The 22,982-nt window shown below is 40.4% G+C and overlaps 3 protein-coding genes across 7 annotated transcripts in view; 1 reads left to right on the top strand and 2 right to left on the bottom strand.

The window, feature by feature from the left end:
* Positions 1-448: 448 nt before the first annotated feature.
* On the bottom strand, positions 449-4,589 carry LOC136440445 (LYR motif-containing protein 9). Of its 2 annotated transcripts, none has more exons than XM_066436503.1 (3): positions 4,226-4,589; positions 2,471-2,563; positions 449-1,468 (listed from the first exon to the last, which is right to left on the bottom strand). In XM_066436503.1, the coding sequence occupies exons 1-3, from the start codon at positions 4,349-4,351 to the stop codon at positions 1,445-1,447; spliced, it is 243 nt and encodes an 80-aa protein (XP_066292600.1). In that variant the 5' UTR covers positions 4,352-4,589; the 3' UTR covers positions 449-1,444. The 2 variants fall into 2 exon arrangements, with proteins under 2 accessions (XP_066292600.1, XP_066292592.1); XM_066436495.1 differs by lacking the exon at positions 4,226-4,589 and adding an exon at positions 3,362-3,584.
* Positions 4,590-6,335: 1,746 nt separating this feature from the next.
* LOC136440406 (3 beta-hydroxysteroid dehydrogenase/Delta 5-->4-isomerase-like) lies at positions 6,336-11,426 on the bottom strand. Its single transcript, XM_066436445.1, has 6 exons — positions 10,860-11,426; positions 9,945-10,105; positions 8,741-8,917; positions 7,863-8,003; positions 7,263-7,480; positions 6,336-7,103 (listed from the first exon to the last, which is right to left on the bottom strand). Exons 2-6 carry the CDS (start codon positions 10,090-10,092, stop codon positions 6,675-6,677), a joined length of 1,113 nt encoding a protein of 370 aa, XP_066292542.1. The 5' UTR covers positions 10,093-10,105; positions 10,860-11,426; the 3' UTR covers positions 6,336-6,674.
* Positions 11,427-11,460: 34 nt separating this feature from the next.
* LOC136440353 (mediator of RNA polymerase II transcription subunit 15-like) overlaps positions 11,461-22,982 on the top strand; it is a 40,720-nt gene continuing 29,198 nt past the window's right edge. For 3 of the 4 annotated variants that reach the window (XM_066436360.1, XM_066436369.1, XM_066436350.1), the window contains exon 1: positions 22,305-22,511. In XM_066436360.1, the coding sequence (XP_066292457.1) occupies positions 22,320-22,511 (192 nt within the window). In that variant the 5' untranslated portion in view covers positions 22,305-22,319. Of the gene's footprint in view, positions 11,566-13,305; positions 13,394-22,304; positions 22,512-22,982 lie in introns of those variants that run through there. The other variant, XM_066436376.1, reaches the window with a different exon arrangement.

The following is a 22,982-nucleotide window of genomic DNA, read 5'->3' as shown; positions in this document are numbered from 1 at the left end:
TAGTTCTTGCTGGCCCCGACAGAAAATAACCAAAAATTGCATCAAAAAATTGCAAAATAAATCATTTTGAAGTACTGTATGCCAAAAAAAATAATGGGGTCCTTTGGGTAAATATCCAATGCAGAACTAAACCAAATTTCAGGTCCTCAGGTTTCAACACCACGGCACTGGAGGCCATAATGTGCGACTTTTGTCTGAAAATGACCAAAAAACGTCCATAAAATCATTTTAAAAACTTATATCAAAAAAATTTAAAAAGGGTCTAGGGGTATACACGTACTCTACCTGCATACCAAATTTCAGCTTATTTGGTCGAGGGACGACCGAGAAGAAGCGATTTGAAGATTTGACAGGAGAAGAAGAAGAAGAAGAAGAAGGAGAAGAAGAAACCTTACAAAAACAATCTGTTTCGTTGGCGAAACATAACAAAAAGGAATCAAGATGCAAGTACAGAGATCTTCACTTTAATACGTAACAATGCACATCTAACCTTGATAGATATATATACATATATTTGCATATGTACTTGATTGATGCTTAGTTGATACTGTACACATCAGTCAGGTGATCAGGACAGGCTTTAGTGCAGTAGTGCTTATCAAGATGTAGTATTGTAGTACATGTACTGGTACACATGCATATGAATGAATAAAGAATACAAAATGGTACAGATGTAAATAATAAAACATATTTTCTCAGAAATATGGCAACACCAGTCAGTTTAACTTGAATGCAAATGCATTAGATACCAACATGCCTGTCAAGCAGTGTGTTAAACACTGAGCATACCTACCCTGTATAAAGAAAACAGAAATAAAATAAAATACATATAAGTATACATGTAACAACCTGAGTCTTGACTGCTATATCATGCATTTTTTCTGTGTCAATCTGGGACAGTATACAAATATCAAGCAGCTGAGTTTACAATGATCCATATAGCTATGGTTGGCTTAGCCGGATTTCAATCAAGCCTCCTGTAACCGCTCGCCATCCTGTAACCGCTCGCTGCGGAGAGGGGACAGAAGCCCCCGGACAGCTGGAGTTTGCGTTATACAGACTATGGTTGGCTCAGACAACGAAGATGTCAGTAACGTTGTTCAGTAGATAGGTTCCATACAAACTATCATAGACATTTGATACTCTCTCCAGTGATAACATCTTCTGTGAACAGCAAAAACTAACATCTACTAACATAGTTCCACCGGGGTACATAATTCCGCCACCCTGAAAACATACGTCCAAACAGATCTCAAACCCAACGTTCCCCAGCACAATGCACTCCTGTATACCTAAACCGTGCATACATGGGGGTGCTGCACTAGAAATAATGTGGCGGATTCATGTAACCCGGCGGATTAATGTTAATCCAGGCTAGGCAGCTTCCGCAGTGAAGCTCTGAACAAATCCACCAGCTATATCAAGTACATCAAGTACCAAGTCATCAGGAACTGGTTTCAACATTGTACTGGAATAGAAGGAAAGAGAATGTTACATTTTGGGCAATGTTCTTGTAATACATGTATTTTGTTACAATCTTACAGTCGTATGCCATATTGAGACTAACACCAATACATACAAATGCCTTTTCTAATGGCACTTTTAAGGTTCCTTACTGCACTAAAGCACTCAAAACAATCTAACCCGCCCACTTTAGAAGCTAAGGAATAAAACCCACTTAAGATTATCTAAGGAATAAAAGGCACTTGAGAACTATAGTCTCTTGAGTGCCATTAGGGAGAACACTTACTCTGGGCAGAGGCCTACTAGAGATCTTTCAAAAATAGGTTTAGCTCAGCTTGCAAGAGTCTCTATTCTCTACTGCAGTGGCCAATCTATTTTCCATGCTTGTTTGGGGTCAATGAAATGAGCATGCTTAACTTGAAAGTTCAACAGAGTTCAAGTAGAAGTTATTCTGGATCTGTAATTTCCAACACACACAAAATTGGACTAACCCAAATATTTGACTGATCAACTCCAGTATATGTCAATGAGTGAAAAATCTTCAGCTTCTTTTACATCACATTATGGAAATAAAACATGTGACTCTGTGAGCAGTGGGTCATAAGTTGCAAAATGAGAATCCTGGACACAGAACCAATAGGTTAGGAGGTTCCATAGACTTTCTGCAACTTATGATCAAGTGCTCACCCAGTCACATGTTCTAGCGTTGGTGTCCGAGAGGAAAAGGAAGCTGTTGGGGGGGGGGGGGGCAATTATCAATGACTTGCAGAAGGACAATCGAGTGGGACCTTGCCAAGATGGGTTGCCAATGGGATGGGGCATAACTGATAAGAAGATGTGTAGGACAATCACGGCCCGCCTCTGTGTTACACACTGATCTGCAGTGATGATGACGATGAGTTACATGTTCCATCTCATGACGTGACGTCACAGAAGCAGGGGATTGCTCATTCCTTGTCAAAGACTGGAGTTGATTAGTTGAAAATTTGGTTTGTCTCATACAGACCTTGTTGAGGATCCAGTCTGCATCCTCTATGGCTTTCTTGATGATCTGCTGAATTCTCTCAGGATCAGTCTCATCGGCATGACTGTTGAACCCCTACAAGAAGTGACGTACATGCATTTCATATTACACTTATCAACACTCGTCCACGTATGTGTGACATGCAGTAGAGGTGTTTCACCAGAATTTTGGACAACTTGACACCTCAACAACTTTACGTCTAGCAAATCAGGACAAATCTGTGTAATGTCTAGGGTGGTTTCGAGACATTTCACTGTCAAGAAGATGCCTACTGTATTCGTAACTGACAACCTCAAACCTAACATTAACTCTAACTCAACCTTAACCTAATTCTAACCATAAACATAACCCGAGTCCTCCTGGGACAAGTTGCCAAGGTGTTGAGTTGTCCTGATACCGTCTAACTTGGCAACTTGTCCCAGGAAGAGTCGGGTTATGGTTGCAGCACCTCATCGTGTAGCAACGTTGTAAATTACATTATGAGCGAATTTCAACTCAACCTTGCAAAGGATATTGCCATTACAGAGTTCCTGCTAATTTTACTGTTGGATGGAACACATCTTCGCTACCACAAATTGAATAACTTGTTTAGAATTTTGTTGAAGTTATTATAAGTTATACTGTACTAGTTTAACTAGTACTAGTACAGTACAAATTATACTAGTTTAACTAGTACTGTATAACTTATAATAACTTCAACAAAATTCTTAGAACAAGTTATTCAATTTGTGGTAGCGAAGATGTGTTCCATCCAACAGTAAAATTAGCAGGAACTCTGTAATGTCAATATCCTTTGCAAGGTTAAGTTAAAATTCGCTCATTCCAACCTTGCTACACGATGAGGTGCTGCCCCCCTCCCCCTTCCGTACACACCTGTCTAACGTAGTGTTTGTAGTGATCTTTTGCGCCCTCCGGTAGTCTGTCACAGCACCTGAACAGGTACCGATAGAGCAGACGGGGTGTGTTAACGACAGACTTTGCAATCCGTCCCACAACAGGAACCATTTTAAAGCACAAATCTAGTCAAAACAGCGACTATGCGAAATCCAAGCCCTGGGACAACGAGGACAGGACATAGCAGACGACAGGGGTTAGGTCAAAGGTTAACGGGGTAAACAAATCAAAACGTTGACAACAACAATCTACAAACTCTTTGCTCTGGAATAAACTACAAATTTTCATATTTTTTTCTGTTTGCCTGGAATCAGACTTAGCCATTTATTTGATCAAAGAGGAAATGTCTCTTCCTCGGTCGCGCGCGATCGTTGTGGACCAGGCCATTCAGCAAAATATTGCAATCACTTCCGCAAAGGCTGAAAGACTACTTGGTCATTTCTAGGCGATAAAAATCAAGCCAAAACCTATGGCAATGTAGTATTCTATCCAACTGACGCTTCTTGCGATGTTTTACTCTAGAATATAAATTTTAGTGTCCCTCTAGGGAACAATGAGTTGGCCGGGCGATCAAAACATATCCCGACTCACTTAGCGCGTCGCTCCTCCTTCACCTTTGCACACAATTTGACGCAAAAGACGTCAAATTTCTCGCATATAAGTACGCGCCTTGACGTAATTCCATCAGGTAAATCAATATAAAGCTACATCTTTTTAATACAAGCCATATCGAACACGTAATACCCTCACAAACGTGTATGAATGGTGAGGAAACATATAGCCAGGGGAAACCACGAACGGGGATTATCCAGAAAATTGGTCGTTTATAAACGGCGTGCACACCTGACGACTTTCGGATGTGTACAGTAGTTGCTGTTTCCGGTTTGGCATCACCCCGTCCATAGATCGCCCCCGTAGTGTGTTTCGGCTGATCTGGCTGGTTTCGTGTTGCCTCCGCCACATCCGCATCTCTTCCACCGGCTCTCCCGACGCCTCGCGCTCGGTCGAGAGTCTACCTCCTCCCCGAGTCAACCCCCTGTGATTGCCGAAAGGTTGGGTGAAAAGCGTAGCTGCAGCCCCTGATGTTCTCCACTGCTAGGGTCAGAGAGCGTCGTGTCGAGCGCAGCAAAGTCAAGCGCCACACACATCCAATACGGCGCTGCCACGCAGGTAGCCTGCCCTTTTTTGCCAAACTTCGGTGCAAAATTTTTGATTATACTTTTCATGCGTCATTTTTTGCCAAAACTTTGATGCAAAATTTTTAATCATACTCTTTATGCGTTGGGTGAAAATCTTGAGTAACTATTTTTGGCGTATGCTTTTTATGATTTAAAAACCATACTAAGAAGCAAAATGGATTATATATAGTAGTACAATGTTTATGAACATATATAATAACTTGGTAAAATGGACAGTAATGAGCGAAGTCCTCCAAAGTCAAAGAACATGTGAAAAAGCAAAATTTTTTATTGCTTGCTAACGTTGGGTAACCTAAATTCGTGGGGTACTTAAAGTCGGGATTTTTCGAAAACGGGGTATTTAGGGATATGTGCTAGATGCAAAATCAGTTATAACGCCAGCAATGCAAAGCAGATAGACTAACGTATTCAGAACACTGGCTGAAAAGCTTCGATAACCATGCTTTAGAAGTTGGCGACGTCAAAAACTCTCCGTCCCTTATTGACAGAGTCTGGGGGCTTCGTGGGAGAATCACCCAGCACGGTTGTTCGCTGGTTTATAAGACAAATGTCACATCTCCTGCCTGCTAAACACAATTATTTATAAGACAACTTATTACAATCTCTTTTGCTAACCTGCAACTGGATTCTAAGTGTGATCAATCATCAAAACTCCTCTCTGTTGCTACAACCTACGGCACGTGTATTTTCCCGCCGCCATATTGTTAACCAGAATCCTGTTGTCAAGCAGACGACAAAGGTTTGTGAGGAACACTTTTTTGTCTAAATGCTGCGTGTGATTGTGGACTGAGGAAGAAGTTTTCCTCAAAGTTTGCTCCTAATACAACAAGGAACACATGGACATAGTAGTATTACCATTGCTACGGCATCCAGCTAACTTCCCATGAATAATGTAACGACTTACACGTTGCCCGATGATGACGATGGGCCGACTTTGAGTGAAGTTCTACCGACTCAACACACAGGTTGTTCCCGAACTGGCCTGATGTGTGCGGTACGGCCGTTTTTTCGTGTATTTTTTTTACTTGGACACGTCTATATCCATAGCACTCTCCTCAAGCCAAGGATAGAACGAATAGCTGCTGTATAAAATGTGATTAGCGGTAAGATATTCAAGACGAATCTTCTCTCCCGAATTAATGTGCCCCCCTGTCCGACAGCACCATAATTGTGCGTGCGGCGGACGTTAGTTTCAAGTTGAAATATTATGGTGTCAGCACGACTAGAGACAAAATCTACCATATATATGATTAGTGCAAAGATAATACATGATACTGACAGAATAATAGAAAAAAAGGATGGTTTATTGTTCTGCTAGATTGATTTCAGTCAACCATTATCGGAAAAATCCCGAATTTAGGTTACCCAACGTTATACCATGTTCGGTCATTTCTTCAATCGTCCTTCCTGACCACTAACTTAGATTTCATAAAAAGGGAAACTTTAGTCGCACGCTCTCCGAGTTAGTTTTGGATGCCCAGCGGATGCCATGCAATCAAATCATAATGGCCTCATCATTATATGACATGTATCTTATCCACAACAACTGTTCTAAGATCTACTGTAACTTGCAAACTGTCCTTTCTATTGAAAGAAACATTGTGCCGAACGCGCCAACTCTTAATCCTCAGATGATCAAAATTTAATTGTTCATTTTCGTACATGCAGTTCTTTTACAAACAATACATTCCTTAGTATCATGGTATCTGAATATTTTCTAACATTAGTGGTAACGTTATGCATTGTTACATTGTAGATGCCTGTTGATAATGTAGAAGTACTAAAACTAAAAATAGTGTCATAAAAATCGTTACCAAGCATTTTGTGGAAACATAGTGAAAACTAGTAACAGACTTGCTGTAAGTGTACGATGTAGTAATAATCATCATCGTGTTAATCGTGATATCATATCATGGTATCATATCGATAATTTTGAAGGCTGAGTACATGTACATGTACATAAAGGGCTCTCTTTTTAGGCTATCACTGGATTGTATAGTGCGCACGCACTAGCTCCAAAGATCTATTTTTGTATAGTGTTCTCAAATACAATGTACATGTACACAAGGAAGCTGGGACAAGATCACACGAGTTTACCATTCTTTCTTGTACTCTGTTAGCCATCTAGTTGTTCTTTCCTTCCCTTCTTCCCAACCAAACAGGGGCTGATATCCAAGGTCCTTTCGCGCTTTCTCGTATCCAAAGTAAAACGCAGTGTTATACAACTGTAGTATGCCCCGAGTCATAGGTGGACGAAACGCCAAAACTGGCTTCAGAAGCCATTGGATCATTTCCAGTAGGAGAGCTAGTGCGTACCATACACGTAAAGAAATAAGGGTATCGTCATCAATGGTGTACCCAAGAGGAGAGAGCAGTTCGGCGTGGAAGGATGAGTAGTCTGTCACGGGCGTGTCGTCGCTTACGAAGTACGTCTGTCCTCCGATCACGTCGGGCTGACGTCGGATCTCACGGGCGGCCAGGACGTGTGCCCACGCCGCGTTGCCAACGTACACTGGTCGGACCTGGACAAAAAGACAGTACGAGATTTAGATGAGCTCTAGGGGCTACTCCTGGGAAGCAGCAAAGTAGAGAAGCAGGCAATGGACAGAAAGGAGCGGCAGGCTCTGGGCGACAGCTGACTGAATTCACGTCGCGAAGAGAGAAAGAGAGAGAAGTCGGACCTTAGGGCCTTTGGCCGAAATGCGAGGCAGTTTCCCGCCGTGGTTATCGGCGTACCGCCAGTCTGGGAACACCCCCACAGGCCCTCCCTCTCCGTATATGTACATGGGTCTGAGCACACAGGTGCGCAGAGTGACACCGGTCGACAGGACCAGGCCGTTGTGGGAAAGGACCAGGGTTTCCGCTTCGGCCTTAGTACGGCTGTAGGTGAAACGGTGACCTGCAATAGAAAACAGTGATGCTGTATAATCACAATTATGAATACTTTGAAAAGCAATCTGAGAACGCAAACAACCCTCGACAACATAGCGGCCACCCTTGCACGTACAGTATTATGTTACCTTTTAGATTAGTTATCAAAACTGATAAAGATAAACAAAGCTTGAAATAATGCATAGAACAACATGAACAATCTACTCAAAATCTTGTATATGTATTACTCTAAAAAATATCACCCTCCTGTAGCAGCGCAGAGACCCGCTCGGCAAATGCTCCGGGAGGGTTTGCCGAGCATTTGCCTAGCGGGTCTCAGCGCTACAAGAGGAGGGTGAAAAATATTATAGATCTTCATTTATATATTATACTGTGTCTAACGTTAGTACCTGTATGGTTGTACGGAGTGTTTTCATGTCCATCTATAATCGGGTCGCCACTACCGTTGGGCCCCAAAACTTCGACGCTGCTGGTGTAGACCAGGAAAGGCACGCCTTGTTTCTCACAGCATCGCAGCAATGTTTCAGTTCCTGAGGGAAGGAAGCATGAACAAAGTGAAGGTTGAAGTTGTAGAATTTCTGACTCCTCTGTTTTGTCTCATTCAACTGTAAAACTGTATATACACAGCCTTATGCTTCTTTTATCATTTATGTACATATGTAAATTATGATCCCAATAAACTCAAACTCAAAGAAATTGCAAGAAAAGAAAGTAATTTTGTTTAAATGTATGCTATGATTAATCCTCGTTTTCTTACGATAAGCAGTTAAATGCCAATCAGTCCACTACGTTTCTACTGGACATTATTTGGATTCTACAGCTACTTCAAGGTATCTCACGGGTCTTCGCCAAATTGCGCTAGGAAATTGCGCCAACTTTGCGAATTTGTGCCAATTTTCTTTGGCGTTCACACTGACGAGCGACGCATTTGCGTATGAAGCCCAGATGAGACAAACTTCAATGTCACATTCTCAGTTTCGGGTACAGGATAACATTATTGAAACTAGACGTCTTACCATTGAATAAAAAAACAAATACGCACAATGTACACTGTTTAAAACTCAACAAAAATGTCAAAAAGATATTTGCAGTGATAAAAGGATATGTTCAACATGTTGCGCCCATTTTTGCAATTTATGCCAATTGCGAATCTTTTTAATTTTTTTTTTTTTAATCGCAATTTCACGCGACAGGATTGGCGCTGGTTTGTGCCACTTTGCGAATGCCCGACGCAGTTTGGCACAGTCCATTGGGATAGCCGCGTTACCTTTGACGTTGACGTCCCACATGACCTGGTCGGGGACACGCCCTGTGACGTCGATGACGGCGGCGGCGTGGATGATGACGTCAACCCCTCTGCAAGCCTCCGTCAGGGCCTGTTCGTCTCTGATGTCTCCCACGACGTTAACGATGGGAGGGGAAGTTAAGGGGCTTCTTTCTTGATCTATGAATGGGTTAGTTATTAGTTAAAATCCTCCCACACCATAATTGATGTTTAGGGCGGTGCCCATCTCCGTTTCATAGCCCTGGGGCCACACTGTGGTGCAATCACTGCAGCAGGGGGCTAGTCCACTGGCAGTGGAGTGTGTTTAACTTCCATACTGTTTCATAAGTATGTACCATTTTTATAAAGTCTTTGGTATGACTCAATGCGCCTCTTGTCCAGAGGTGCCCTAACTGGGACTAGAACCCCAGTCCTTCTGGTCCAAGTAATTTGAACCAGATGTGGCAGAGTAGCAAAGGCGCAGACCACTACACCACAGGGACACCCCTCTATAACTATGAATGGGAGACAATGGAAAATAAAGCTATTAACCTTCTCATTTTATTGTCTTCTTAGGGCCGTGAGTGCTGCATGGTTTATGCCACGGTCACAAGGGGTGTGTTGAGCAGTTTACGGGCTGGGTTTTTTTTTGCACTTTCGGGCGTGACCCCTACGTGGCCCTGTGGGACTATTCTCCAAGCAGAGGTTTCGGTCGAGTGGGGTATAGGAGTGTCCCGGATTTTTTACGTCAAGGGAGACAGACGTAAAAAATCCCGGACACTCCTACCCCACTCGACCGAAACCTCTGCTTTGGGAATACTGTGGGACACCCTGCGGGTACCGGGCTATTATGGGCACGGCCGGGCTCTGGAATTTTTAATACTCGGAGCTAAAATAAGCACGGGACCCGGTAACAGATAGACACCGTAAGCTAATCGTGAGAGCACCGAGAGGTATCCTTCCGGTATCCGGCAGTCAACCGGGACATATTTGTGGCTTCGGGGCCCGGCCGGGACTACACCCTCTACGAGCCCCGGTGCAAATGTGACCGTACCGTACATGTAGCATTAGTCATTGATATCGTATGGTTTTGATATGGGAAATTATATGTCATCTGATACACTGTAAGGTTATCGATCGGGGGTACAAAGCTATGGTAGGGGCGCAAACTCACACATCAGCCCCACTTTATACACTGCCAACTCACCTAAGAGGTTGACTGCGTTTGTCTTGGACACATCGTAGACGCGTATTTCAGACGCGTTTTGCTCTCTTTCCGCCAGCATCTCGACAATACGGCTCCCGAGAAACCCTCTGCCCCCGGTGATCAGGTACACCTGACCATGGGCTGCCATATCTCTTTCGCTTCTGTGTATTAATAAATCATGAAACTTATTGTTGTACAAGTGATTAGATTAAGCGCTTCACTCGCCGTTACATTGCATGTAGCCTGTATTCTCTACGGGCTGGCTGATGCTATGGTGACATTTAAACCCGGGGCCCGGTTTGTGGGAACGAAAAGTATGACATGAAAGACAACAAACCGTAAAAAATGAGAATAATTTGTATGTATTTTTAATTCTCTTTTTTTTTTCGTTCCCGCAAGCAGGGACAAGGGGTGCTTTACCAGCATAAGTCTACTCATGCCAAGGTCAAATGTCCAAACCGGGGCCCGTTTGTGGGAACGAAAAAAAGAGTGTAGGAATATATCAAGAAATGTACGCAACGTATGCTCGTGACTAAATCTTGTTTATTTTGATGTCTTTTTTACCTTTCGTTGCCGCAAACTGGTTTGGAAATGTGACCGTTAGGGTCGGGCCATGAACGCGAATGATTAATAAAACCAACCTCGTAAAATTTGCGCTTCTGAAGTGGGCGGGCTGACATTACACCCAGCACCGTAGAGAAACCGGGGAGCTCACGATGGTATATACGTCTACCACACCGCTTTCCCGTCATTTAGTCTCCTATACAGCTAACGTTACCATTATATTGTGAAGTAGAATATAATCGTGTGGTTTTAAAACACAAAGCGTCTTTTAAAACCGGCTGCCAGCTTTGCCAGAGACGGTTACGGCACTAGAGACGGACTATGAGAAGTTTATAAAACCTTCATACATACCTAAGATAAGCTGTCCGAAGATCGCTCGATGTCCGACGGTTGCTTCAAACACCTGTTGCTCAGGATTAATCCCCGGAAAGACGTTCCGGTGAAATCGAAGAACAATCACAGTCTTGAGGTTAAAAAGTGTTGGAATTAATTCTGAAATGCAGTAGGCGCTTCCTGCATTTCCTTATCTGTAAGTACTGACTTTCATAATCTTTCTTTCTTCACGGTTTCAAGGAAATCCTTGACACAATCTTTGTCTGACGTGATTTCCACCCTTGAACATATCTCATTGCATACTATAACCTAATTTGGCATGTTTCATGCAGCCAAAGCAAGGTCTTCTTTAATGTTGACACATTGGGTCAGGGACAGTGGCTATTGACAGGATGATCCTGTCAACAGTAGAAAAATTTGCACTGTTGACAGGATGATCCTGCCAACAGTAGAAAAGTTCGTACTGTTGACAGGACTATTTTTCCACTGTTGACATGATCATTCTGTCAATACTAGTACTAGACGATAGCCTTAGGCTTGCATAAGGTATCGGTGAGTTTCAATGTCGTGCACCGGCCTTGTGTCGTAAAACCTTTGAGTAGCTAAATTGCGACGTCAACGCAAAACGTATTTGACCTGCGTACTGAAGAAAAACAGCAATCATGGCGGACAATAATGCCGATTGGCGAAGTCCCGCGTTCCGACAGAAAGTTATGGCTCAAATGTAAGTATTCTGTCCATTAGCACGATCAGTAATACGTCTGAAAGTATGAGGGTTGTTATATAATAGTTTAGACTGAATATACCTCTGTATGATGTCATAATTAGAAGACTCCAGCCCAATGAACTTATGATAGATGACAAGACGTCACTGTAAGTTGTAAACAAAAATGTGGGTATCGCAATTTATATATGTTAATTGTAACAAGGTGTAAACAACGCGAGATCTTGAGTGTGCCAAATGTTAGCCCAATATTATGCATGTTGTGTTCAAGGGTACTGCACCCTGTACTGTCATGTACAGACAGAAAACAGGTAACAATGGCAATCTCCTATTCAGGAAATAATTTATTTGTTTGTCAAGCCAAACCATGCTAAAATTATTCATGACATCCAAATTTTACACTTGTTTTGAATTACGTTATCAAGCTAAGATTGTTTCATAATCTGCATCGTTTGAACAGCTGTCTGTAATGATGATGAGTCGTTCAAGTTGGCACATAAAAATGACGCTTGTCAGCATGTATGGTGGTTATGTGACTTCCGTGTGGATGTGGTTCTTCCAAGCACGTTACAGTACACTATAAATCCTGAAACGTTAGTGGTGGTTTGATTTTAATGGTTTTTGCGGAGACCTCACTACTTCAAATTAACGAAATCAAAAAAGTGTTTCCGATGTACTATTATAGAACATTATTGGTTATTTTTCTACATCATATGTTGAATCTTCGTCGGAATTTTGGACAAAATGGTGGACAAGTGAAGCGGCTGTGGGAATTGCGTATATAATTCTTTTTTCAAGACGTTCCTACGACACTACAAAGTCGCATTCATACATGATGATTATCGCTGTGCAGTGTAATAAGGTACGACTCTGCTTTGCGGGGCAAGTTGCTAGGGGCCTGGGCCTTGCTTAGCCCCACTGTGCTCTGGTTTCCAGCGTAGAAGAATTACTAACCTAGGCCACACCAATTTGATCTCAGGGTTCTCAGTTTTACGCAGGATAATGATGGAGCATGCAGGCAAAAGAAAAAAGGAAAATAAACAAAATTTAAAGAGAAACAGGCAACGATAGACCCATTTTAAAAGGTTGCAGAATACAGATTGATACTAGTATGTCCCCATGTTGAGATTATGCTGTACATGTACAATTTTTCCTTGATGCTATAGCCTCAGAAAAGGGGTCAGAAAAGTTTAGAACAGACAGCTAGGGAGGGAGCTTACTCAAGAATTAGCCTGGAATCCAGTCTTGTTAGCTTTGTCCGCTTGCAAAGGTTGTGGACTTGGTGGGGTAGTGACTGTTGTGTTGTGTTGGAAGTGGACTAAAGCTTGTAAAAAGACTATAGCCCAAGGTGGAATAAAATGTTCAGAAGGAAAGGTTCTTAGTAGAAAGTTAGGCTGTATCCACATTTTGGTGACAAGAAGCGTCTTACTAGTGATCATGAGTACCCCTTGAGTGGCTCTTGTGATGTGTTAACCAGACCCAACCGAGATGTCCTGATCCAGGATTGAACTGGGTTCTCCCAGTTAGCAACTTATTAGAATCAGTAACTCAACTCTGAGGCTGCTACATGTACCAGTTGAGTGACAAAGACATCCTTGTGGTAACCATGAACTTATAAAAATCCAAACAGAAACTTTATAATGACCATGTAGAATCAGTTCCCAGCTCATAACATAGAGATGTTTCTGTCAGTTTCATGGTACAATATGTTTCGTAAATATATAAACGATACTTTTCCAGTGATGATGCGGTCCGTGCGGCGGGAAATCCGACCTCCAAGAGTAGTATGGAGATGGAGAACCATGTGTTCCAGAAGGCAAAGAGCAGGGTCAGTAAGATATGTTTCTTTGTATTTATGATATGGCTAATGTAAATTATTTGCACATTTATGAAATGGACAGTACAAGACGCTGAGCTGTTAGCTAGGAGGGCATCAGGCCAGCTATAGTGATCAAGTTGCACATCCCTGGTTTTGGACTCCTGCATTTCTGCAGCAGACTGCAAGGTGGTGCTTTTGCATAGCCTCATTGCCATGGAATGAATGTAAGGAGTGGCCTGCAGTCTTGTTGACAATCGCCACTTCTGTGCAATGGAGAAATTGGTATTATTTGCATATTCAGGAGAATGTTTGTACCCATCTTTTGGCCTTTATATTGTTTCTCATTCCTTAAATGCATTCTTCATACACGTACATGTAAGAAGCCCTCAATTCATTTCTATACTGTATGGTTTAGGTTTGTGGGTTGAAGATTTTGGAAGGGTTGTGGTCTTGTCCATGGTTGCGGTCTTGTTGGTTGTCTAGAGGCAGTTTCCAGTTACCTGACCGACCCTAGTAAAAACTTGCTGGCAAGGGACTTAAAATCTTTGATCTGACATCAGAGCGATGGAACCATTGTAGAATCCCTGCCTACGAACTCTAAGTAAATTTTTCCGAACCATAATTTGACATTAACCATAACTTTTTTCGGACCATAATCAGGAACACAACATTGATTTTCTTTGGCCTAACTACTCCATAAGAAGACGGTTAGATTTGATTCTAGAGGCTTTGATGGCCATTTGAGCGAGGCATTAGATCTTCACAGGTCTTTCTCTTCCTTTCTTCTTTCTGTTGCTTCTGTGCCTAATCCTATAAGAAATATGTGAAAAGCAAATGGGGGCAAAACCCTGTAGGCTCACCCTTTACGGAGGGTGCTGTGAAGCTAAACCTAGCCAAATATGGTAGGATTCCAGACTGTTTGGCTTAAACCACAAGCTTCAGTTGTCTTATGCTCAAAGTGGAAGAGCTATTTAGTCACAAGTGATAGAAACGAAAGATTTTTGTTGTTTGGCCAAACAGCAATTCTTTAAAGTGTACCTAGCTTTCTGTCTCCCATATATTTTGAGCGTCATGCAACAATAGCTAATAACGTTATATGATGTCATGATTAAGTAACTGATATGATATGAAGGTAATGCAATATTTATGATGTAATCATGTGTATTATTTTTCAACTTCAAGGACAAAATGGAAGTCAAATGGTAATGTAAGTCACATTCAGCCATAGCACAATGCCCTGTCCCTGGTGCTGAAAATTTTTCCAATACATAAAGAAGATAGATGCCAACCATTATTGTATTGTTGGGTACAGTAAGGTATTACCTATAACTTGTGACATAGAAAAAAGTACTTTCCTGGTCTGTTATGTAGAAATGTATTTTGTATGTACTTGGGTTCAAGGGAAGGCTTTGTCCTTGGTGCTGAAAAGCCCTCCAATTCACATGAAGTCTGCTTTCAGTCATGGTTGCAAACTGGGTATAAGTCTAAGGCAGCCAGTATTATTATAGTATTGCCAATGTGCCCACTTCCCATACGCATGTGTAGCATGTTCCAGCACCATTGCCATTTTACCACAAATTCATTTGTCTTTAAAGGGGAAAGGAAGAGAGCTCACCACATAAATCACAAAAATAAAACTACCACAAACATTTTAAGATCTACAGGACCTATTGGGATCTATGTAATTTCATCAACACCTAATAAAGGTCCCTTGGAAAGCTGTTTTACATGACTTTATAAAGTGTGATCTCAGCATGTCATGTGTTTGACAGTGATGAATTATGTTGACTATTCAACAGTGGCATCAGTTGTGCAATCCTGACCTCTGGATCTTTATGGTAATCTACCAGGTATTTTACATGAGCTAGCCTTCCTATCCTATATATATGCTGTTAGCTTCTGATTTTGTCAATACAAAAGTTTTTATGGGACAAAGAAAGGAGTTGGGATTTGTTTTAGAATGTTGACGCAACTTTTATTTTGAAAGAAAAACGATTGACTGAACCTGGTATTTTACATGAGCTAGCCTTTCTATTCTAGCATATGTGCTGTTACTATCTGATTTGGTCAATTCAATGGTTTTTAAGGGACGAAGAAAGGAGTTGATACATGTATTTGTTTGAAAGTGTTGAGGAATCTTACATGAGCTAGCCTTCCTATTCTTTATAATATGCTGATTTGATACAAAAAATTTTTAAGTGACATAGAAAGTTAAGACCTGTTTTGAAATGGCTACGTGGCTTTTGTTATAAAAGAAAAATGTATGAACCAGGAATCTTAAATGAGCTAGCCTTCCTATTCTTTATAGTTGATTTGATCGATACAATAGTTTTGATATGACATAGAAATTTTTAAGTTGGGACTTGTTTTGAAATAGTTACATGGCTTCTGTTCTAAAAGAAAAATGCATGAACCAGGAATTTTACATGAGCTAGCCCTCCAGTTCTATATGTCACACCTGTTGAGCTCCATCTCCTCGGTACCACCTCTGATCTTCCGCCTCACCTGAAACCGGCAGTCTACAGCAGAATGGCAACTCTGCAATATTCATGCGACATTTTCGACTTATTGGAAAATAATTTATTTCTGCATTCCCATCTCCCCGGTTGACGTCGTGGAATTTCGGCGGAAAGGGCAGGCTAAGACCTTTCACAGTCCAGTAGAAATTCCCTCCTCAATTCCTGAGCCGGCCAGATTACATTATGTACCCTGACAAAGGCTTACCACTGGTAGCTGTATGGTATATTTCTCATCAGAAGTAAAGAAGCGTTCTCTGCATTTATGCATGAAGAAAGACCATTTGAAGATTAGTGCTGTTGAATATTCTGATAAGTGTTCCATGTTTGACAAGTTCGCTTTGATAAGATGAATGGAGAGGCAGCACAATTATTTACCCTGGGACCTGGCTGTGAATACCGGCCTAATGGCAAAGGCTGGTTGGCATGCCTCTGTGATTGTCACTCTTTAACCTTTCGGGTAAATCCCTGCATACTGCAGAGGTTTCAAAGGCCAAAGGTACAAGATTATTGCACATGGTAGAGGAGAAAAGAATGGCATTTTCCTTGGGTGGCACGTAGCAAGAGAAATGAAACATTTTGTGATATATTGGTTGCCAGAAGTTTTAGATTATATGGGCTGAAACAGGGTGGTTGTGGGGGTTAGCAGGCATCCAGGTATGAAAGCTATACACTGTGAAAGCTCTGCCCAGGTGGATGCAAAAAGGTATACTTTTCACAGCTAAATTCCAGGCTAAATTAGGACAGTAAACTTAAAACTTTCACAATGATCACGTGAGGAAAAAACTGAGAATGACAAAGAAAAGACTGAACAGTTTTTTCTGCACAACTTTCTCATATCTTAGGAGAGCCCCACTTTGAGTTTTGAGAACAATAATTCCCACTATACTTCTAAAATTTTAATCATTTGCCAAGTCAATCACTGGACGAAGCTGACCAATGCTCTTATGTAGTTTATGCTTGGCAACTCTATGCATCATATGACATTTAGTAGTCGTGTAATTATATATATGATTCAGACTCACTGCACAAAAATGATTTAATGGTTTTGATTGTAATGCTCAGCATATACAGTGTACAGTTGTGGCAGCAGGTGTATTTGTAAACCAGCCCTCTGACATTTTCGTTTCAGTTTATTCATATCTATGTTGCTAAGCACATTATACATTTTAGACCTTTATTGCATAGCAACCTGTACTTGAACAGCTGCTGAATTAGAGTCTATTTTTCCTCCGACGCTAGTAAAATTCACAAACACAATGTAATGTCAACCTTCAATGTAACCCCTCGGACTGCCACATTTTAAAAAGGAAAGGTGAGTTGAAAATCTAATGCAGCATCAGCATTCCCCAAGGTATGCACACTTAAGATATCATGGTGTTCAAGACATTATTGAGAAGGCCTTAATAACAGCATCTTTCAATGTGGGTTTAATGTGTTTTTTTTTTAAAGAGTATTCAGCAGACTTGATGTTAGACCGTGATTTTATTTTGTGAAACAAGGCCAACAAGTACTCGGCGAAGATAACAATTCAAAATGAAAACTCCCTGTAGATAAGAATTTGATTCTGTTTTGATGTTACGAGTGGTGATGCGTGGATAGTGTAGCCAGGAAAGATGACTATCCCTCAGGAGTTATATTGTATATCTCCCAAATTGTGCATTGTTGTTGTTCCTGCATGTGGAATTGTACTTCCTTCACAGATATAATAAAGGAATATTTATCAAATATCAATCCTTCTATAGAAATGAAGCTGTATAGGGCTTTGAAATTTCATTTAATGGGATTAGGGCTGTCTCCAGCTTTGAATTTTTTTCCGTCCCACTCATTGCTTGTGAGCCGATTTTTAAATTTTCATTGTTGAATTTGTCATTTTAAGCTTAAAAATACATTTTCATCAGTTTTATCTCATGAATTTGATATTTCGGGGACAGAAGAATTTTTTTCCGTCCTGACAAACAAATTTCCATCCAAAGACGGAAGGACGGGTCCTGGAGACAGCCCTGAATGGAACACTTTGCTGTTGTACCTATTGAACTAGCTCATTGCTATTAGTGAGATGAACCTTTTTTGATATAACACCTTTCAGTTTCACATTTAACAGTTATTGATGAATCCTAAAAACAATTTGATAATTCTTGTTTTTTCACAATTTACTTGTCAATGAATTTGAAATTTTGGATAGAGTGCATGTCTACATGTCAAACAAGCTATCTACATACCAAAAATCATGACGATCCATCAATCCCTTCTTTCAAATTGCAATGTCTGAAACTAAATTGGCCCCTGCAGTTCCAAAAAGGCCGCAAGGGGGTCCAAACCTATACACAACTTAATCTCTGCCCAAAGAGCTATCTTAACCACTCAAAAATCATGACCATAGCATGTCCAGAACACATAGTATCAAAACCGAAAGTTCCACTGCAGTACCTCAGAAAGCCACTAGACGCTCATTATCAAACCTGACCTTTATTTTCCTGACCCGTACACAAATATGATAGAGATTCATCCACAGCTTTTCGAGCTATCCTGTCCACAGAGTGTGTCACAACCAGACACACTCATAAACGGCACCCACATAATGCATTGAGTTAAGCTGAGTTTGAATTATTTAGGAACCTTGCCAGTTAAGCTCATAAAGAAGACTTTGTTGTCACACTTGAATCAAATCTGCTGAATTGGGTTTAATGTTTCTTGACACCTGGGGACATGCAGTTTCGTCGGATGTCATTAAAGCATCGGTATCCATGGCAACCGTACCACGTTTGTACAAATATTGATAAACACTGTCTGAGTGTCATGTTATCAAATGTGGCAGGAGTGTTCGCTTATAACATACATGTACTAGTACTAAAGGTTAGTAGACTGAAAAATCCTTTTTCTATACAGAATGTTCACATTTGATATACTGTACATTGTAAATAAGTAGTTGTTTTCTTACACTGTAATCATTGTCCTTTGATGTTTAAAGAATATAAGATGTGCTGTATGAATATTAGGATGAATATGGATACGATGCATTGATTTAAAACACCTGTTTTGAATATTAATGTCAGGTGCCATTTTCTGATTTAGATTTCAGGAAAGCATTCTGCTGTAGCATGCGTAGTCCAGTGGTTAGCGATCTTGTCGAAAAGAGCTAGGGGAATTTCCCAGGTACAATTAACCTGTAAATACTGTATATAGCGTCTGTCTTCTCTGTCACGACCAGTGGAAGATTAGCTCATCTGTTCATTTGAGCTAAACTGGTTCGAGGTCACTTTCCTTTCTTACAGAGTACTTCTTGTGAAAAAAAGAATGAGTTGCCAGAATTTTTTCATTCAACTTCAAGCCGATAGAACCACATTGTATTTATCATCTGTGAGAGACTGGTCAGCTGCATCAGTACTCCCCATGGTCAGATATAAGGTCTCAAAGATAAAAATTGAGCCCAACCAAATCAAGCTTTTATGATGTAATAGTTGCGTCCTTGAAAAATGGAAGTATTGTTTTGTGTGTTTGTGTGTCTGTGTGTCTGTCTGTGTTTCCGGATATTTGTGGTCAGTATAACTTATAATTAAGAACGGCTGGATGGATTGTGATGAAATTTGGTTAGTGGATAGGTCTTGTTACTATCGCAAGGTTTGGCTTGTCTGATTTCTGTGCTAGTCTGACTGAATCATGCATCTACCAACCCTGTTAGTTACTGAATATTCTGTACATGTACTTCATTGCTTCCAAAATATCAATCCCATCTTGCTCCTAGGTCTAGACCTAAAGTTTTGTCAGTAGACTGTCTGACCAGATATTATATAACTACACGCAGTCTAGAGGGTTACTACCTTATACCTTCGCCAAATGATGTTAACCTTTTCGAGTGACGTATTATAAACGTTTCCCATTGATTGATATTACTAGGGGGCCCATTATCAAACTTGACCTTCGTTTTCCCGATCCCCACCCACCTACCAAATATCATAAGGCTCAGACAGATAGATAGCACCAAAAACATGACCTTCATGCCGAAGGTTATGACTTATCTCTATTAGCTTAGAATTCCTGCTTAGCAATTTTAGTGCTTTGCCCTTTGCTGAACTATCTTCTATGATGACCTCTGAAGCAATATTGATATAGGAATATTACTCTCGGAGTAACCAGGCCCTCAAAAGTGACACAGAATTCTTCTGCCAGAGGTAATATTTGGAAATCAGATTGCATATCATTATGATGACAAATTGTACATGTTCACATGACAGTTGAAATGTTTAGCCTGCAAATATTTATCCTGTATGGTTTTTCAATATCTGCCATCTTGTGCTATAGCAAGCACACACTTTCTGAGGAAAATGTGTTCGCTCAAATTCATGCCCTCAGTGCATTTGGTTAAGTGTAGAATTTGTATCTTAAGCTTAAAGTATCATTCTAGAGTTCTGTATAATTAAATATATATATATATATATATATATATATATATATATATATTTATATATATATATATACAGGGCTCGAAATAGTGGGTGCATGTGCACCCAGTGCACCTAAAATTGGAGCTGTGCACCTAATTTTTGACTGTGGGTGCACTGGTGCACCTATATATTTTTGTAGCCTATAGGGTTAAGGTACTATTGTACACTAGTATACAGAATATTCTTGAAATGTAAGTATAAAAAAACAGCATGATAACTTTTTGCTGTACTTAATTTAATGTATTATTTGTTTGAAATTTTTAAGTTAGCTATAGAATTACAGATTGAAGTTCTTAAGAAAGACAGCAGGGTTAAACTTTTGTAATTATGTCCTGAAGAACATTCAACTTTATTTTATCTGGTGCACCCAAAATTCTTTCTGTGCACCCAATTTTTTGAGTTGGGTGCACCAGTGCACCTATTCCCAAAGATGAATTTCGAGCCCTGTATATATATATATATATATATATATGTGGTCGTGTGGACTCTGACCCTGGAAATAAACTCTGAAGTGTTACTTTGAACATTTTAGCTGTCTTTTTGATTTCTCGAATGTTGTGCGCTGGCATTTAAGCCAAGAGCAAGGTAATTACTATGCTGGGACCTGATATGCCTAAAAGGTCAGAGGAAAAGCGGGAAGTGTAACCAACAAAATGCCAGTCGCAACATGCAGTCATTTTGCATGGTCGGACTGTGAATGGCCTACACGGTAGGTAATTCAGATGCTGCCGGGCTGTGACCGGAAACTTTTGTAGAAGTACAAGAGTATGAATTAGGCTAAATAGATATCAAAGTGATGTTTGCAACAACTATGTATATGTACATGTAGGTAGAGATCCTGACTGGAAGTTACATTGAAAGAGTTGCCTTTATCACAGCATGAATCTAAAGTAGACCAATCTCACTTCTGTATACAGTCAAACCTGCCCAAGAAGACCACTCAGGGGACAGAGAAAATCTGGTCTACATTGTATGTCGACAGGTGGTCACTATAGACAGGATTCTTAATGCTTGTGTTAATGGGAAAAATCATGTAAGGGACACATTGGCCAGGTGGTCCTTATGCAGATGTTGTCACTTTTACAGGTTTGACTGTAGGTACAATGTATGTATTTCTTTTATTATCTAACTTTGGACTTATGATATGACACTTGCATGTTATAAGCCACTAATAAACATTATTTTTTGCGGTGGAGAGATAACCACAAAATCAGGGAATTCAAAATACATGTAAAACTAAAATGAAAATTTCAAGATAAGAGTAAACACTGTGGTCAAAATTTTGATTTTAGATCCTTTAATTTGCACAATCTAAAAGGAACATATACAACCTGGTCACTGTAACTTTGAAAATTTTAATTGTTTGGCAGCATGACATTATACAGGATGTACATTATTATTCATATTGTACTAGATGAAGGATTTCGTATCCCATGTACATGTATTTCAAAATGAAGTACAATTGACTTTGATATGTCATTTGAAGTATCATCATATACAGCACTGCAGGTTTTATGTGATGCCTTATGTAGAGTTTAACAAATTCAATTTTTGTCAGGTTCTTGTGTTTTTATTATTGAATTATGGTCTTTTTCCTTAACGTTTTCATAGTAGGCATTTTTAGGGGGAAGGTACAATGTAGAGCCATCAGACCCCTAAGCTTGGATCTGTACTTAGCGCTCCTCTTCATGTCTAGAATTTTCAGTGACATCCATTACCCATATGCTTCAAGCCACTTGTACTAAATTTAAACATGACATTTTGGTAATAGATGTTGGAAATCCCACCCTCTGCCCCTGTATTAATTTGCTTGGGTCTAGTGGCTCCGAAACATTTTGCTTAATTGGGCTGTCAGCGAGTGATGTGTATGGCACTTCAGCCGGTGTTGCCATTGAAAGCCGTGGATTTCAGGTCCACTCTTGCCCCGTTTTAAGTCCAAATTGATCTCTGACACCGTGATCAGAGGGATGGCTAATGGAGTGTGGGCACTTCTCCTGTCTACTCCAATGTTGTTACAGCTATTATGGATGTTTTGCCAGAGAGCCCGGTATACCTCTGACCTTTAGGTGTGTTATAAAATGGTATTTTGATAGGAGGGAGATCAGTTTTCAGTTGACTCTCGGATCTGACAGGGGCAGGGAGAAAGCCAACCTGCAGCTGAGAAAGGTAACGTTGCAGCTTTACATTCTGTGACGTTTTAAACGTGTATTAATTCTCTCTCTATATATATATACAACAATTGATTGTTGCATTACTGGGAAAGATTATCATAGTTTTCTGCACTGTTTTTACTGGCATATGTTACACTCTTAGAGAGTGCTATACATGTTTGTATGTACATTGGATGATGAGTTGTGAACTGGAAAAGGTTACGTTTCTTTTCATTCTAGACCAGGCTAGATGTATGATAGTTCAGTGACTGTAATTGAACAACAAAAATCTCTGCTATTGATGAATAATCTATTCAATGCATTTTTGGTACATGTACTTAACAAAAATGTACTTGCATTGTTATCCTATAGCCATATGTTTGTAAGACTACATTAAGAAATGTTGTAATATTTTTGGGCACAGTCGTGCTTAACCATGTTTTATTCAGTACAGTGTTACTTAGAACACTTTACATTGATTAATGGC

Source organism: Branchiostoma lanceolatum, chromosome 1 (genome assembly GCF_035083965.1).
Source record: "Branchiostoma lanceolatum isolate klBraLanc5 chromosome 1, klBraLanc5.hap2, whole genome shotgun sequence".
Classification (NCBI taxonomy): Eukaryota; Metazoa; Chordata; class Leptocardii; order Amphioxiformes; family Branchiostomatidae; genus Branchiostoma; species Branchiostoma lanceolatum.
This window is presented reverse-complemented; position numbering and strand designations above follow the sequence as displayed.

Bases quoted from the DNA above. Each gene is read 5' to 3' on its own strand.
- LOC136440445 (XM_066436495.1), bottom strand. From the start codon at position 3,493: ATGGTTCCTGTTGTGGGACGGATTGCAAAGTCTGTCGTTAACACACCC. The intron at 2,564-3,361 runs GTGTGTACGGAA...CACTTCTTGTAG, and splicing joins ACAAACACTACGTTAGACAG to GGGTTCAACAGTCATGCCGA. The intron at 1,469-2,470 runs GTCTGTATGAGA...CTTCTATTCCAG, and splicing joins CAGACTGGATCCTCAACAAG to TACAATGTTGAAACCAGTTC.
- LOC136440406 (XM_066436445.1), bottom strand. From the start codon at position 10,092: ATGGCAGCCCATGGTCAGGTGTACCTGATCACCGGGGGCAGAGGGTTT. The intron at 8,918-9,944 runs GTGAGTTGGCAG...ACCCATTCATAG, and splicing joins AAACGCAGTCAACCTCTTAG to ATCAAGAAAGAAGCCCCTTA. The intron at 8,004-8,740 runs GTAACGCGGCTA...TCCTTCCCTCAG, and splicing joins GTGGGACGTCAACGTCAAAG to GAACTGAAACATTGCTGCGA.